The 16,915-nt window shown below is 38.8% G+C and overlaps 1 protein-coding gene across 1 annotated transcript; it reads right to left on the bottom strand.

The window, feature by feature from the left end:
* Window positions 1–7,753: 7,753 nt before the first annotated feature.
* LOC145774826 (NADH dehydrogenase [ubiquinone] 1 beta subcomplex subunit 3-like) lies at window positions 7,754–13,294 on the bottom strand. The gene is made up of 3 exons (XM_082586149.1): window positions 13,184–13,294; window positions 9,831–9,963; window positions 7,754–7,921 (listed from the first exon to the last, which is right to left on the bottom strand). The coding sequence occupies exons 1-3, from the start codon at window positions 13,231–13,233 to the stop codon at window positions 7,820–7,822; spliced, it is 285 nt and encodes a 94-aa protein (XP_082442275.1). The 5' UTR covers window positions 13,234–13,294; the 3' UTR covers window positions 7,754–7,819.
* Between the last annotated feature and the right edge of the window lie 3,621 nt (window positions 13,295–16,915).

Raw genomic sequence — 16,915 nt, 5'->3', positions numbered from 1 at the left:
CTACCCAAAAATCAGCATTCTTAAGTAACCACTCGCTGTTGTTATCCAACGCGCATGGGACACGCCTTTTTGACGATAAAAAGTAAGGGTTTCAAATTTCCTGGAACATCCACCAATAAATCAGTTGCCAGAGCAAGAAGACACATATGGTCGCTCCGAAAAGATGAATCTTTAGCTTCTTTCTTGTGCTCAGAAAGCCATAAGATCTTGGCTTTTAAATGACTTGCGGCTATATCTGTGATGGAAACTTTACAATCTTGTCGGATTTTCAGATGTTGGGGCTTAGGTTTTGGTATTGTCTTAATTCTGTTCATCAAACCACCATCTGCCAGACAAAATTTATGAATCTTGTTGCAAAATATCCCAAACAATAAATGATGCAACATTGCATCATTTTTATCTTAGGATGTACTGTTTATGACATAACAATCGAAATAAAAGCGTCACTATATTCTATTGTTAAGCTACTAACACTGTACTTAATTTTTAAACAAGGTGGCGCAGCTTAACAATCGAAATAAAAGCATCACTGTAGCAAAACTCAAGCAAAATTGCCATGTTGCACTTTTTTGTCCAAAAATGACCAAAAACCATGTTTTTTCAAAATATCTCATTTTCTGTTGCAGTTAGCGTTTAATACTGTATTGACAACAAATAGGAAATTGTCCCTTCCGGTCATTTTGGCGCAAGTTCAAACTCTCTAGCTCTTACCATATTCGTAATAAGGCCAAAATAGCAAAAATCCGCTAGCTGGCGCATCAAGATGACGTCATAATGAAAAAATAACGTCATTTTTGAAATCAGTGACGAAAATCCAGTCAGAATTTGACCCGAACCTAATTTTCCTGAAAAGTCGCCTAAAAGTAGGACACCCTACTGTAGTTGCTTGAATGTTGCATCATCTATTAATTTCAAGATCAAGTTGGATGTTGCATCATCCACTGATTTCTATACCAAGTTGATGCTACCGTGGTAGTTATCACATTATTGCATCATTTGCTTTAGATTTGAAGGCAAGGAGCGTTTATGCCATCATGTTTAAATATTTTTTATCATTTATATATAATAGTAATGGATGAGCAATTGAGCGATTACGTGGCCAATGGCCATTTAGGCAAATGCTCTGAAACAGCCATGCATTAGAATCCAGAATCTGTAATTGGTAAATAGCCTCCTAAATTGCATTTCACATCATATATACAGACTACAGTAGAGTAGTACTTCCACCAGTTTAACTATAAGGCCTTTTTGCATAAATGAGTTTTAGTGTAGTGTACACAAAGTGACATTACTTGATTTTTGTGTACTGTACAGTGTACAATATCCACTGCGTTTTCAGTTTATTCTTGGAAATTTACTTCACAATCACATCTAGGGGTGTTCAATTTCGATTTCATTTCGATTAAGGTGATATTCGAAATTCGTTTTCGTATCAGGCATATTCGAAATTATAGCTGTCCTTTTGGCTGAACGCGGTTGAAAGTAACGCGAGTGGCGCAAAATCTGTCTTGTCGCATTTTGCAAGCGAAAAAAGACTTCGACGCATGCGCATCGTCGATCACGTGACTATCACACGCTCTCGCGGGTCCAACGGCCAGTCCTGCACATGTACGTTGAGAAAAGTCGTGCGCAACGTCGTTGTCTTCCACGCGCGTGCAGCCAACGGGAAGGTGTCAGTTCTTCCGATTCCGATAGCCCGACGTTGAGCCAACACAGGCGACGCCATCAGGCGATGAGCGAAGACGCCAGACCACTCTGACGGAACTCTTCTCCATGGGCAGGGTCCAGACGGAAGACTCCAACAGCAGTGATGATGATGAAATCAGCTCAATCTCAAACGAGATTTCCTATTTTATGAAGCAGAAGCTTGCTTCTGGGCAAGCTGATCCGCTTTCCTGGTGGAAAGCAAACGAAGGCGAGCTACCGCTGCTGAAAAAGCTAGCCGAGAAGGTGTTTGTGACCCCAGCGACCTCAGCTCCAGCGGAGCAACGTGTTCAAAAGCTGGCCTGACCGTCACGAAGCTGAGATCTTGACTGACGGGTGACCATGTCGATCAGCTTGCTGTGTTCTTAAACACCAACATGGGCCTGGAGCTGTAGACGTTATTTTGTGTTCTTTTTTCGCAAATTTTTATGGCGTTTTTTCGTGTTTTCTAGCGAATTTTCATAGCGTTTCTTTTAATAAAATCACATTTTGCAGTGTGGTGAATAGTTGTGATATTCGGAAATCGAAAATAAATTGAATTTCAAATAATTGAAATTGAACACCCCTAAATTCACATCCTTAAGTCCTAATTTAAAGTTTGTTTTAAGTGCCTTGTAGTGTTTTTGTTCATTTTTTTAATTTTCTAATAAAAACTGGACAAATATGATGCTCTGGGTTTTTTTATGGGTTTTTTTAAGTGGGTTTTATTAAAAAAAAACACCCGGGTTTTTTTGGGTCGGGTAAAATACCAACAACCCTGGTTACAAATTTAGTTTAAATAGCTGCACGCAGAAGGCAAAATCTAAATTTGCTTTCCAAGCGATGTTCATCTGCGTTTTCTCTTTCAATTGGAATAAAGATCTTTTCATCATGGACCACAATCTTGATCAACAGGGCGAGTTGAACTAATAGTCCAGTCGTTGAAGCGAAAAAAAGGGCCGAACCTTAACTTAATTGGTGTAAAGCTGAAACTTTGCACATTGTTTCTGTTGATTATGTACACTGACCAAAAAAAAATCCCCGTGAAAATCTTTTGGTGAAAAAATGTTATCCGCCTTTTTTGAAAATCCGCCATTTTCTTTTTCTTCTCAAATTGGCGAATAAACAAAATTTGAATATTTTTCCGAAGTATCGTCATACTACGGCTTCTTTAAAATATGATATTATTATTGTCACAATTGATAAACAAGTAGGTACTCAATAACAACTATATTTGACTTTAAACGAAGTGACATTAACAAAATATTATAGGTTATAATAGCCTACGCTAATGTAGCCATAATAGTTCCAAAAACGATAATTTTGTTCACTTATAGTCAGTTCAATATATGGTTGACCCCAAAAAATTCCTACAAAAGGTTTTCCAACGGTTTTTTCTAGTACAGTAGAACTCGGTTAATCCGGATTCGATTTGACCGGCGATTCCATCCGGATTAGGCGAAGATCCGGATTAACCGATGACGGTTCTATCAAGCCTGACGTTACCTAGATAGAAGGGTATCGGTAAAAATCACCGAAATTGAACGCATTAGTGTGGTCACTGGTCATCTGCCAATTCCGAGACGATCACCATATTAGCGATAGAATTCTTTTGAAATGCATGTAAAACGAATGTATTTGTAGACTCTGCGTCTAACGCAAAAACACACTGGCAAAAATATCTTCAGACATGCGTGTCGGAATAATCTGTAGTCACTCAAAACTTTTGAAAACAGTTACGGAAGACGAGTTTCTTTGGAAAACTCACAACAATTAAACAAAGTCTTCTATTGGAAAAACATCACCGACATACCGCCGAAAATTCCACCGACATCTTTTCAAGTTACAGTACGAGTTTGGGCATTTGCGCACGAATTTTGCGTTAGGAGAGATTACTGTTCATGAAAAGAAGAAATCCGCAATAATTTATTGCGTCACATTAACGGAACAATAGATAAGACATTTCTCGCAATAAGCCACGTTACGTTTTAGCATAAAAAAGACAAAACTGTCGGGAAAATCCGGATAAAGAGATAGAGAAAGCGCAACTTTTGTCCGGAATAGGCGAAGATCCGGATTAAATAATCCGGATAATCCGAAGCTGTTTCTCAAGAAAAAGATTACAAATCATTTGTACTTCCAGTTTCATCCGGATTAGGCGAAGATCCGGATTAACCGAGTTCTACTGTATTTATCATCAAGAAAAATATTTTACAAATCTAGGAGAATCAGAGCACCGGAAAGTTGTCATTTTCAAGATGGCCGCCAAAACAGCATATTGACAATAATTCACTTAATATTCATGCTAGAGCTCTAATTCTGGCGTCTATCCCTAGGTTTAAGGTGGTAAGGAATTCATTAAAACAATTCAAAATGAAATTAAATCATTAGTTTAATGGAAAGACTTATATGAAACAAAAACCAATAGTTAAACACTGGCAGTACAAGAATCACACACCACTTATTAAGTTATTTAGTATTGATTGTACGTATTGTCACAGGCATCAAGTTGCACTATCCACATGCTGAGGTACAGGGTAGATTATTCTGCCTACAGCTACACCTGGCAGTGCTACAGGCAGTTGCAGTGGATAATCTATAAGAGGGAATATGGGGCCGCGTTCATGTCCGACTCTGTTGTCACAAACTGACTGCCTTCCAGTTTCCAACCCCACCCGCAAGTTTCCATATCACTCTCCTGTCCTAGCCAGACCACTATTTCGTAGTAAACCCTTAGACAGTGAAATTTTGTTGATGACTCAGTAGGTGGTAAGCGTTCTGGTGTCACAAATGATTGGGAAAAGACTACTTTGTTTCTTAGTACTCTGTAGCGCAATGACGAGAGGGAATCCGTCCGCGTGCCCCAAAAATCACAGCCATCGCTTGACAACCTTGGTTCCCAATGGATGCTGCTGTCTACTTTGGAAGAATGAAGTAATTGGCACAGTCTTTCAAAGTAGCATCACCCTTTACCAGCTTGTGAAAGACAGATTTTCTTAGCCACACCAAAGATTCTTGATGTTGTGCCACATCCAGTGTAGGCATGTAGAAAAAGCAGTGATGTAGCCTACGCGCATACAAAAAATATTGACGCCGTCAGCGTAAACGCAAACGTTCGAAAAACCATACGCCGTATGCGTCAACGTAACTTGTAAAAAAAAGTTGGCGGCGTCAGCGCATACACTAGCGTAAACTAATTTTGTTTGCTAGATGCCAAACATTCACACGGTATAAACCACTCGAAACAAACAAGTTTTATTTTGAATTTCTACGAAGAAACACAAGTATCTGAAAGTGTTCATCTGACATTTTGCTGTGTTTTGGTTCCAACATGTCTTTGCCCATTGAAAACATTCTTTCAACTGTAGCGCTGGAAGGTATTGGCGTGTTGTAGCGAAAAAAATACATTAAAAAGTATGCGTTGACGCTATGCGCTAAAAAACCGCGAAAACTTTACGGCGTAGCCTCAAGCGCAAACTATCCAAAGAAATGTGGCCGCAAGCGTTAGCGTAAACAAAAGTCTACGCCGCAAGTATGCGGCGTAGAATTTGCGGCGTATACGTACATCTCTGAGAAAAAGTAACTGAGAACATAATTCTTCACTCATCACCATTTTCAGTTCGTTTATTATATGATACACTTTGTCAGCATTTGCCTTGTCGGAACGGAAATATAGATCATTTTTTGCTTGTTGCGCATAATGAAGAAGCAAGACCAACAGATCTGTGTCTTCTCCAATCAACGTTGTCGAGTGTGACACTGCACTAAAAACAGCAACCTTCACAATATAGGAACATCAGCATCCCCTGGGGCATTGATCAATTCGCAGCCTTCACCCCGAAGTGTTTTACTGATCAGGTCGATCATTTTGTTTGTTTGTTTATGTTCATCATGATTCGACTTCACGTAGCCTACATTAACATGTAGGCTACATGAACTCGCAATAAATAAAGGCAATAATTTGTAAATAACTTGCAATAAATAAAGGCAATCATTATTTGCTAAAAATCTCTTCATTTTATATCTGAGGTCTGATATCGTTAATTGTTCTTCATCATTCTGTTCAAGACGGAAACACATCTTTAGAAATGCCTGGTCCTGTTCCTCATCTTTCGGTGGCCCAAATTTTCGACATTTTACCTCAGGTAGGCCTACTCTGCCGCATTGCAAAGGTAGGCTATGTTAAATTCGTATATAAAAATGAACACTACAAGAATGATGGTATAAACAGTCTGCAGCAGGCAAATCGCCACCGTAATATTCAATACGACCTTTCACGGCGAATGACCAATCGCCAGAACGTCTCTCACAACACTCTAATATAGTCCTTGCAAAAATATCTGCTTTAACAAAATATAGTCTTTGCAAAAATATCTGCTTTAACAAAACTAAAGCCAGGTCTGTCTGTGAGAACTCTAGTCCCACAAAACAAACAATGAGTCTTACTGTGGAAATTGCCATCAAGAATTCGAACACTTTGTTTCCTCGTGATGCAGGACCCACTTTCCTCTCTGTTCTTCTTGAGCTGTAGCCTATATCGATGGGTTGGTGTAACGTTTACGACAGTCTATGTGTACTTTTCGACCAGCTGTCGCAACAATGTTGTCCCCTCTGTTAGTAGACTACTGGCAGCATTAATCCCATCAGCACCCTTTTGACGCAGTATACTGGAGGCTTCAGAAGCTTGAATTTCCTTGTCACAGATCGTAATTTCTTTGCAGGCATTTTCCCGGAACCCTTTTTCCGTGTATCCGTAAACTTCCTCCGGCAATCACGGTGAACCAAAACTTTGCCAATGTGAAATAATTGCAGTATGAAATTTACTTTTAAATGAGCATCAGCACCAACAATAATTTCTTAAAAATTGAATAATTCAGTATTTGTACATACGCCATTTTGAAAAAAATTGCGGAATTTCGAAAATAGCGGACAACTTTTTAATTTCGAAAATAGCGGATAACTTTTTTCACCAAAAAATTTTCACGGGGATTTTTTTTGGTCATTGTACACAATGAACAGAACCAATGTGCAAAATTTCAGCTTTACACCAATTAAGTCAAAGTAAAACCCTTCAACGACTGGACTATAATCAGGGTGTTGTTGTCATGGAAGGCGTTGCTAACTTTCCTTGTATCAAGCTCTGCACACGAGTAAGCTTCCTATGTCTGGACCCTATAAAACCTTAATACAATGTTGTAAATTCTTATTGGCGTTTTTCGATAGACCCCATTACGTCATTGGCCACTTGATTGAAGCTTTATCCTCGGACTGGGAAAGCTTCTTTGAGAGCTTAATCCTGGCAGTTTCTCGTACTTGTAGGGGCCTTGAATCACTGACGCAGGCCCGGTCACCGAGATTGACAGAGTAAGGTTTCCGATTGTTGTTGCCGGGGAATTATTCCATCCAATAGATGCCGCTGAATGAAGAGCAGTCCTTAACGTGTGCTGCTCAAGCGCACACCCCGAGAGTCGAACCAGCATCTTCGTTCACGAAGTCACGCGCTAACCAACTGAGCTATCTGGGTGGCATAAGTGGAGCCACTACCACCAACTTCGGTGACCAGGGCAGTGGTTGAAAACTGACATGACCTGATACGCGTCCGGTGAAGCGGTTCAAGAGTCAAGGTGATCAGACGCTTCAACAAATTCAGTGAAAAAGAAGCATCTTGGCGATGATGCAATTATTTGTGGACTACCGGATGACAATGGGAAACTTTGTGTTGGTTCAATTTCTTGCCTAACAGATAAATTTAGATGTTCGTTTACATCTGGCAACTCTATGCCGTAAATATAACGTAACTTCCCGACCTTACATACGAGGTAGGCTACAGTTACACTCCTGGACCGGCAATAACACACATTCTTATCTGTTATTACTCCCCACGGGCGTCATAGGCTGTCATAGCATTCCCAAGCAGTGACAGATGGTTAGATATCATTTAGAACATTTCAGTCAGATTACTGTACAGTGTTCAAACAGAATCTGACAAATCAGGCCACGAATGGAGAAAGCAAGAAATACCGCCACGTGACGCTTGAACGATCCCTGATTGAATTTAGCAACAAAGAAGGAAGTTTTTTTTGGATTTTATAAACGGTCTACAATCAAACACGCCAATAAGAAATATTTAGAACAGTCAATGATGCTGCGAAGAGTCATCTTTGCTTGAATAAACTTTTTCGACGGTGAGCAATCCAAGAAACAAAAGGAATCCAGGCACCATCCCACGTCGCAGAGTCTGAAAATAAAAACAAAACCATCATCAGTCACTTCGATGGATGGGATTTCGCCGAAACCAGACATGGTTCCTCCACAACGAAAACAATGGCTGTATGGTCGAGTGGTGAGAACACTAGTACGGTCCTCAAAAGACGCCGGTTCGACACCTCTCAAGAGCATGCGGCTGTATGGGCGTTGATTACGGGGCACGGGTGCGGCGCATCTCGGGTCTGAGATATCTCTGGCCCCCTCGGTTTTTTGTTAATGTTAACAACTTTGTTAGAAAACTGCCGGTTTTAATTTGTTTATGTGAATGCACAAGCTACTTTAACGGAGAGTGGAGATTGAGTGACGGCGCAAAATTACCGATTCTGAAATGGCGTCCGCAATTGCCGAAGAGAAAACTTTGAACACGTTTATTTGCCGTGATTCAAATTTCACTTTCAAATTTAATGATTTCTTGTCGATTCTAAACATTATGCGGTTATTTAGAATGCAATGCTACGTTACAAAATAACTGCTTTTTGGAAAATAATTTTCACTGCTCAGTAACCAAAAAGAGCTGTTTTAAGCGATCACTTTTTTATTTTTGCGTACATCGTTCTCATTACGTAACATTCTATGACAGTTGCAGTCGATCTTACAACAATCATGTTGGTTGGCAAGGTCAGTGATTTGCAACCGGTGTTCCGTGAAAGATTGTCAGGTGCTCCGCAAGAAATTTATTAGTTTGAATCACAAGAGCTTCGCGTTTGTCTTTCTGTAATTCATGTTCTAATCATCTTTGTGCTCATCCAAACAGGCTCAGATGTCGCACCGACAAAACTGAAAGTGAATCGATTGTTGTTTATTTTATCTATTTATTGCATCATTAGAAAATTTCGTTTAGTTTTCCGTAAAAATCTTTTAATGTAAGTTATAAAGTGTTCCGAGGTTAAAAAAAGGTTTAAAAACTCTGAGCTAGGAAATAATACTGGTACTAGAGGCTAGACGTTGTCAATGCAGGCAAATGACCACACCAACACAATTTTACAGAATAAAACACGAGAAACTAAGTACAAATGCTCAAAATGTTCAAAGCGATACCACACCCACCACCAAGGGCAATATTCAATCTTCATCGTTTACAGCAACTTGCTTAACTATTTTTAAATTGTGTGGCGTTTTTGGCACGGAAATTGAAGAAGCAAATGTTACGAACGTCAAAGCCGCAATATTTATATTTGCCACCCAAATCTATTCAACATCTTTTCTTTTTTTAGTTTAATTCTCAGACATTAAGAGCATCCCTGCTTCAAGAACGTCATGGGAAGTATTCATCGCGCACTTCACTGACCTAGCTTTGTTTGAATTCAATTGTTTTGATCTTTCAATGAAGCACATCTCCACCTGTTTTCAATGACATCGATGCTCACATCAAGTTACAACTTTTCTTTTCGCTGCTGGACACGATTTTCCGATTCAGTTCAACAATTGCTGACGGACATCAGCCCTTTGTTTACATTGATTTAACGCTTACAGGCTTTGAATCAATGTAAAAGAGCTGATTTGCTGACTGTCTTCGAAATTTGCCTCTGCACTTTTTTGCCGATTTCATTCATATTTTGTTCGATTACTTTACTTTGGCATTAACCTCGGTAACTGCCGACGCCAAATTCGAAGGCTGCGTCTTCCAGTGTGTTCGGACAACGTTACACAATTACAGCCAAGAATGTTGCACGACAATCGCGACAGACTGTGGGTCCACAAACAGTACATTATAATCGTTTAGGCTGAAAATCGGCAACTTATAGAAATCGCTTTCAGAATTAGCGGGGACTTCTCGCCCTCTAGAATTAGAGTAAGAAATCGACGCCATTGTGCGGCTGTGTCTATAAAAATTATTAACGAAAAGTTATTAAAGTAATAAACAAACAAAACTTCCTCACCTTCACCATAGATATTTTCTCTTGCGGCAATTTATAAATCCAGACCTCGTTCCTCAGCCAGGGATCGTGGAGGCCACGGGCGTGCAATCGCTTTTGTGTTTCTTCAAACGGAGTTCCCTCGATCTTCCAGGTGCTAAGTGGGAGATATTGCAGTCAGTGCGACATAGAAGGATGGGTAGTGAATATTACAAAACACAATTGACTGCTTTCAAATGGGAACCAACAAAAACTGTATCCATTGGATCTCGGATATTCACTTCAACAATGTAGTCGAAACAGGAAAGGTATGTCATGCGTTTGTGCTATAATTAAGTTGAACATAACTGCGCAGCATGTTTAAATGTGACATGTAAAACAGATGGGCAGATAAGACCAAACATTCAAGCACAAAGAGTGCTTGAAAAAAGCAAATACAACTGCACGACTTGCTGCGTGCCACTGCCACGTCACAATGGAGTACGGATGTGGCAAACTTAAGAAAAGCATCAAGTAAAATGCGTTGTTCCTGGGATCCTGGTAGTCAGCACAAGGCTGAGTACTCACTGGAAACATGGTGATTGGTGAAACACATGTCTATAGCTGCCAATTCTTGCTACAATTGGTTGCTTGGTAAAACATGTAGTTAAGAAAAATAATAATGTTAATTTAAAAAATAACTAAAGACGATATCAGATAATTCGCACAGTCAATTTGCCAATCTATTTGATGCATTTGACCAAACGGTTTTCAATCTTTGTTTCTGGCTCATTTTTTTCAAACAAAATTTCCATGGCCCAGTATTCGTTTCATGCGTGCAAGGAACTACAAAACCGATTAAAAACTATAAAATGATAATTTATTCCAACTGCAGATTAATGAGCTTCTTTAGTCGATTAGTGCACATAATTGCATTGAGACGGCATCAAATTAACAATTTTAAACTAATGTTTGTAAACCATTTCTAGCTTCTAACATTGCAGAAACATCGTTAGTGCATCTACATACAAAACTTATTATTGTTTTATTTCTTTTTATGCAAAATAAATACAAAGAGTAGCCACAAAATTACAAAATAAGCAGAACAGCAAAATGTTTTATTTGCTTTATATTCTTAAATGGCGCTTCATCGCCTCCAACCCTCAGCGAGAGGACGGAAATTAATGAAGATGATTCTAAATTAAACAAATGATTCTAAATTAATTGATGAGCCGATTAATTGCTACTTTATGCTTGAAATTTTGGGTGCTGAAAGGTCGGTAGCCTAGAACCACATTGCAGCAGTGTGAGGTTACCTACTGTTACCACTGCAGCATAAAGTGTATGGTTGCATTATTATGACTTGAATAAATATCAAATAAACATGGTATCATGTATATATTTCTTACATTTGTTTTGGCAATATGCACTTTGTACACATGTGGACAGGTCACATGTGTTGCACCTGGGACCTGGGTATGTGGCATATGATGATAGACCTCAAACTGTAGTTGTATAAAAAAAAATTCAAAACATTATGACCCTCCAGTTGTCCATCTCCTTTTTCAGTGAGCAATCCCCTACTTCTACCATCCCTAAAAACATCAAGAGTTCTGAGAGCAAACGACAATGTCATTGATTGAATCAAGTTGAATTAAGAACAGCTCAAAATGTGAACTTTTTATGTTTGAAATTATACAGCCAGCCAAATTAGCAATTCTTCACTTTCTAATATCTTATGAAAAAGAACTTTGCTTTAGACTTTCTTGACCAAAAGTCTATTCTTGACTTTCTTGACTTTGACTTTCTTGACCAAGTTCAGTTTTACACATTTTTGTGGCACAGGATTTAACGTGTTTCACTACTTGTCTACGATTTGCATTGCGTGGCAACCATAAAATTAGAATTTCCACAGCAATTGTCTTGGATTAAACAACCCGAGTCAGTCACACTTTTCATTTGAACCAGCAAAACATGCTCAGACTATATTTCATCACATTTTTCATCTACCATTGTGACCCGCTTACAAACCTTGGTTTAACCAATACATGCGATTGGGTCTGTTACTATTCGGTGAGTCCGATTCGGTGTGTTCCCTATTCGGTGAGAGCCTTTTTTTGGAGAGTTTCCTACACGGTGATTTTTTGAATTGTTTTTGAAAATTATCGGGTACCGTAGCCTAATTATCGTTGCTGCTTTTACATCGTTTTAACGTCAGTAATAGGCAGCAGTAACGTAATAGGCATTTTAACGTAATAGGCAGCAGTGGCCGAGTGGTTAGCGCGTTGGGCTCGCAGTCGAGAGCCTGCATGTTCGACTCCGGCGGCAGCCACCTGTAATTGCTGTTGTTTCTCTGGGCAAGAAACTTTACGATAATTGCCTCTACCCAGTGATCAATTTCGAGTAATGGGTAGTACCAAATTTAAGTTATAAGTAGAGTAGACAACTGGAAACAGACATTGCAGTCGGCTGCAGCGTGGGTCAGGTGTACGTCGGAAGGCGTACACCGATGCATAGCGCTCAAGTCCGCTTTCCCGCAATGCAGGATAAAGATAATAAAACAAACAAAAACAAACGTCGCTAAACGTTGAAATAAGACCCTAACCCCTAACTCCTAAGGAACTCTCCAAAAAAGGCTCTCACCGAATAGGGAACTCACCAAATCGGATTCACCGAAACGGGCTCTCACCAAATCGGACTCACCGAAACGGGCCATTCCGCATGTGATTATGCCTATCAGACTATCTGTTTACCCTGTAGGTTTGGGATTTAAAAGTCTTATGGGATAAGTCTTTGTGTTTTACTGATATGGAATTACCCAATTTCGTCTGTATGACCTATCATTCTATTGGACTATAAATTGTATAGAAGAATTAAAAATAATGTTTCAAACTGTGGCCTACTAAGTAGATCCAAAATAGCTTTAATTCTCTTTCCAAAGTTTCTGAGAATGAACTCAAGTGATTGAGCTTGTTCAAGTTTGCTGAAGAAAGTCACCTTCAAGCCAACTAGTACAGTATTTTGTTGTGCATGTGTCATGGTTCATTGGTTCAAAGTGTTGATGAGTATGCTTAGTTGTAGGAAATTCTTACAGACAAGCAAGTTGCAGTTCAGTGTCTTATACAATCGTACAAATGAGATGCATGCATCATTTGAAATGTTCACAGCTGACAATAATGTTTATTGTACATATCCAGAGTTACAATGATAAAACCTTGCACACAAAAAGACTCTTTTCAACAACATGGTAGAAGGAAAGCAGATGCAAGTGATTAGGTGATGCCTGATGATGAAACACAATCATGACATGAGCCTGACCCCACAATGGAATACAATACTGAATATTTGATTTGCCAGTTAAGTATTATATTATATCATACAGCTTATAAACAACTTACCTCCAGTGAGGCTTGTATTTCTCGGGTATGTCCATCCAACTGCCTCCCATGGTGAATTATTAAGTCAACAATGCACAACTAACATCCTAGCCTATTTAATTGAAACAAATTTAATTTTTACTATGAAACAACTAGGGTTGATATGCATATTGCATATTTGCAACCATCGAGGTAATTGCATCAACTTCACAAATTTGTAAATATTTGGCAATTGAAAATACTTTGACAGAAAAAAAATTATAACTTTATTTATCAATAATGTTAACAAATGGTGTAAGTTTCATCTTTTTACTCTAACTATGTGACTTGTTTCTTAGTTTTTAAATTACGTTTTTAGAAAAACTTCATTTCGTATAAAAAATGGCATCCTGACTTTCAAGCATCTTAATTTTCAATACAACTTTCATAAAAATAAATATGTCAACAAAAAATGCTTTTATCAAGGTCCGCGTGTTGCTGTCATCGCATTATTTACCACACATTTTTTACGAATTGTTTTATTAGGTAGATCACACCGAACGGATGCAACCCAGTTCGTACCATGAACAGTTCGGACCGTCAGTTCGTACCTTGAAAAGATCGAAAAAAAAATGAAAAAAAAACGAAGTCGTTGATCGCAGTGTCCGCAATCATTTTAAAATTTTCCCCCTGAAAAGATCGAGAGAAAAAATAGCTCAAAACCGAAGTCCGCTGATCGCAGTTTCCGCAAACATTTTTCCGCAGTTTCCGCTAACCCTAATTCTAACCATAGAGTAATTTATGCTCTAACCCTCGCTGATCGCAGTTTCCACAAACATTTTTCCGCAGTTCCGCTAACCTTTACCCTGACTATAGAGTAATCTATGCTCTAACCCTCGCTGATCGCAGTTTCCGCAAACATTTTTCCGCAGTTTCCGCTTATCCTAACTCTAACGGTAACGCCTAGAACATCACACAGCTAAGGCGAAAGAACCATGTCCATTAAGTCCTGTCTTTGTCATGAGTTACCAAGGGGGGTGGGGGGGACTTATACCAGTCCCAGGTATACAAGTTCTCTCATTTTTGCAAACCATCATTTTTTCCCGATTAGTTTTCTTTTTTCAATTTCTCTTTCGCCTGAGTTGTGTGATGTTCTGGGTTTTTCCAACTCTAACCATAGGGTAATCTATGCTCTAACCCTCGCTGATCGCAGTTTTTGCAAACATTTTTCCGCAGTTTCCGCTAACCCTCGAGTTTGTTTCAAATTGTTTGGGGAAACTCCGATCAGCGACTTCGGCTTTGTGCTATTAAACTGTGATCAGCAACTTCGGCTTTTTTTAATTTTTTTTCTCGATCTTTTCAGGGTACGAACTGGCTGTACGAATGGTTCAAGGTACGAACTAGGTTGCACCCACACCGAACTATTCCGCCAGAATTGACAGTGGTGTTTGGACACATTTTGGATTTAAAATTGCAATCACAAAATGCAATATTGTAAATTTAATGCACACAACAATACCAACTTATTATTACACATCCTACTTAAGAGTATGAAAATATCCTTCTAATAAAAATAAAGTAACTGTACGATTTTCAGAGGTCGTTGAAAAGATGGCCGCAAATACACACATAAACTATATATATAACTACTGTGTGGCTACTAGAATGTCGTGACATATACTACAATTCTCAAAGTTGAAAAATGATTACAGAAAGCGAATTTATTGAGAAAGTAAGTTTATCAAATATAAACTATATGTAATTGAATCAAAATCATGGCATCTCCTATTTACAAACAACTATATAAGTTCTTGTTTGACCAATTTAAATAGGTTTAGGTCAAGCAATCTCCATTCAGTAGACACAACAAAAACATCAGCCATGACAAAATTAATACTGACTGAATGAAAAGGAGAAAAATTGTTGATTGTAAACTGTGCAGTGGTGAATAGGTATGGATGCAACCTAGTTCGTACCCTGAACAGTTCGGACCCTCAGTTCGTACCCTGAAAAGATCGAGAGAAAAAATTAAAAAAAGCGGAAGTCGCTGATCGCAGTTTCCGCTAACCCTAACTCTAACCATAGACTAATCTATGCTCTAACCCTAACCCACGCTGATCGCAGTTTCCGCAAACATTTATCCGTAGTTTCCGCTAACTGCAGTTTGCGCTAACCTTTACCCTAACTCTAACCATAAAGTAATCTATGCTCTAACTGTAACCCTCGCTGATCGAAGTTTCCGCCAAACATTTTTCCGCAGTTTCCGCTAACCTTTACCCTAACCCTAACTATAGAGCAATCTATGCTCTAACCCTAACCCTCGCTGATCGCAGTTTCCGCAAACATTTTTTCGCAGTTTTTGCTAACTGCAGTTTTGGCTTACGCTAACCCTAATTCTAACCATCGAGTAATCTATGCTCTCTAACTCTCGCTGATCGCAGTTTCTGCAAATATTTTTTCCGCAGTTTCCGCTACCCGCCGTTAACCCTAACCCTCGAGTTTGTTTGTGGAAACTCCGATCAGCGACTTCGGCTTTGTGCTATTAAACTGCGATCAGCGACTTCGGCTTTTTTTAATTTTTTCTCTCGATCTTTTCAGGGTACGAACTGAGGGTCCGAAGTGTTCAGGGTACGAACTAGGTTGCACCCAATAGGTATAGAATTTGATTCTTCAACCTTCATGACTCATATCGGTCACAAATCCATAAAATTTAAATTCCTTTTTCTGGTTTCAAAATTTGCATGCAACGCTTTTGTTTTTAATTTTATTTTGCATGTTCACTGTAGTTGTTTTACAGCAACGTAGTCTAGTTTCCTGCCACTTGCACAAGATGCTGCAACGAGCCATAGGCTAGTACCAAGGGCTAAGCCAGGCTTTGGTTTTGTTGATCCTAATTTGATTAAATCTTCACTCAACCTGTGATGATTGGTATAAGACCTGTCCTACTTTTGCTCAGTAGCCTAATGTGATTTCCAACAAACAGGCTTGCATACAAAACTAACTTGACAAAGGGTTGACGTTTCTAAACCAAAAGTCTGAATGTTTCAAATCGCTGCCAAAAATAAAAGGTCACATGTTTGACAACGCAGTTAAAAGCAACATGCTACCAATACCATTTAGTTTTAATTGTAGCTAAGCTATTCCTGTTGACTGACTTTTAAATTCTCTTTTAAATTTCTCAACATGTTGTAACCAAATCATTTTATTTAGTACATCATTTCAGTCTCGAGCACGTAATCATGTTCACCTTTTGTCAATTCCACATTTTTTAGACCCATGCATTGCTTATATTTTTTTTTGCTTTGGTGGTCATAAATAAAACATGAAACTGAACTGGGAAACATTGACTAAAGTATAAACAATTGCATAATCTCAAAATATTCCTCAAATACAGCTGGTAGTTCTGACATTTAAATACTATTTCGATTTTCATGAATATAAAAACTTTTGCAACACAAAACTTGCATGGGATTTGGGAATAGGCCGAAGTTTAAATTTTGTCTCACCAAAATCAACTTTAAAAATTTCACAAGCAGCAACCTTGGCCACTGCCAGTAGTGTTGCCACGCAAAAAATGGCTAAATCACGGCAAGAGTCATTTAAAAATCTCTACATGTCCCTACGCAACTTTGGCACTGCTTAGTCAATGTCAAGATAATAAAAAGCGTACTATAGCTTGATAAGTTACAGTTAACCCCGCTTAAATTTTTACGTTTAATTGGGCTACCTATTTACACAACAGAAAAAAAATACATAAGAAATAAAATAGAGTCC

The sequence above is a fragment of the Aplidium turbinatum genome, chromosome 7 (assembly GCF_918807975.1).
Source record: "Aplidium turbinatum chromosome 7, kaAplTurb1.1, whole genome shotgun sequence".
In the NCBI taxonomy this organism is placed as follows: Eukaryota; Metazoa; Chordata; class Ascidiacea; order Aplousobranchia; family Polyclinidae; genus Aplidium; species Aplidium turbinatum.
Note: the sequence above shows the minus strand (reverse complement) of the source record. Positions and strands in the feature narration are given on the sequence as shown.

Bases quoted from the DNA above. Each gene is read 5' to 3' on its own strand.
- LOC145774826 (XM_082586149.1), bottom strand. From the start codon at position 13,233: ATGGGAGGCAGTTGGATGGACATACCCGAGAAATACAAGCCTCACTGG. The intron at 9,964-13,183 runs GTAAGTTGTTTA...TCTCCCACTTAG, and splicing joins AAATACAAGCCTCACTGGAG to CACCTGGAAGATCGAGGGAA. The intron at 7,922-9,830 runs GTGAGGAAGTTT...TTTTATTTTCAG, and splicing joins AGAAAATATCTATGGTGAAG to ACTCTGCGACGTGGGATGGT.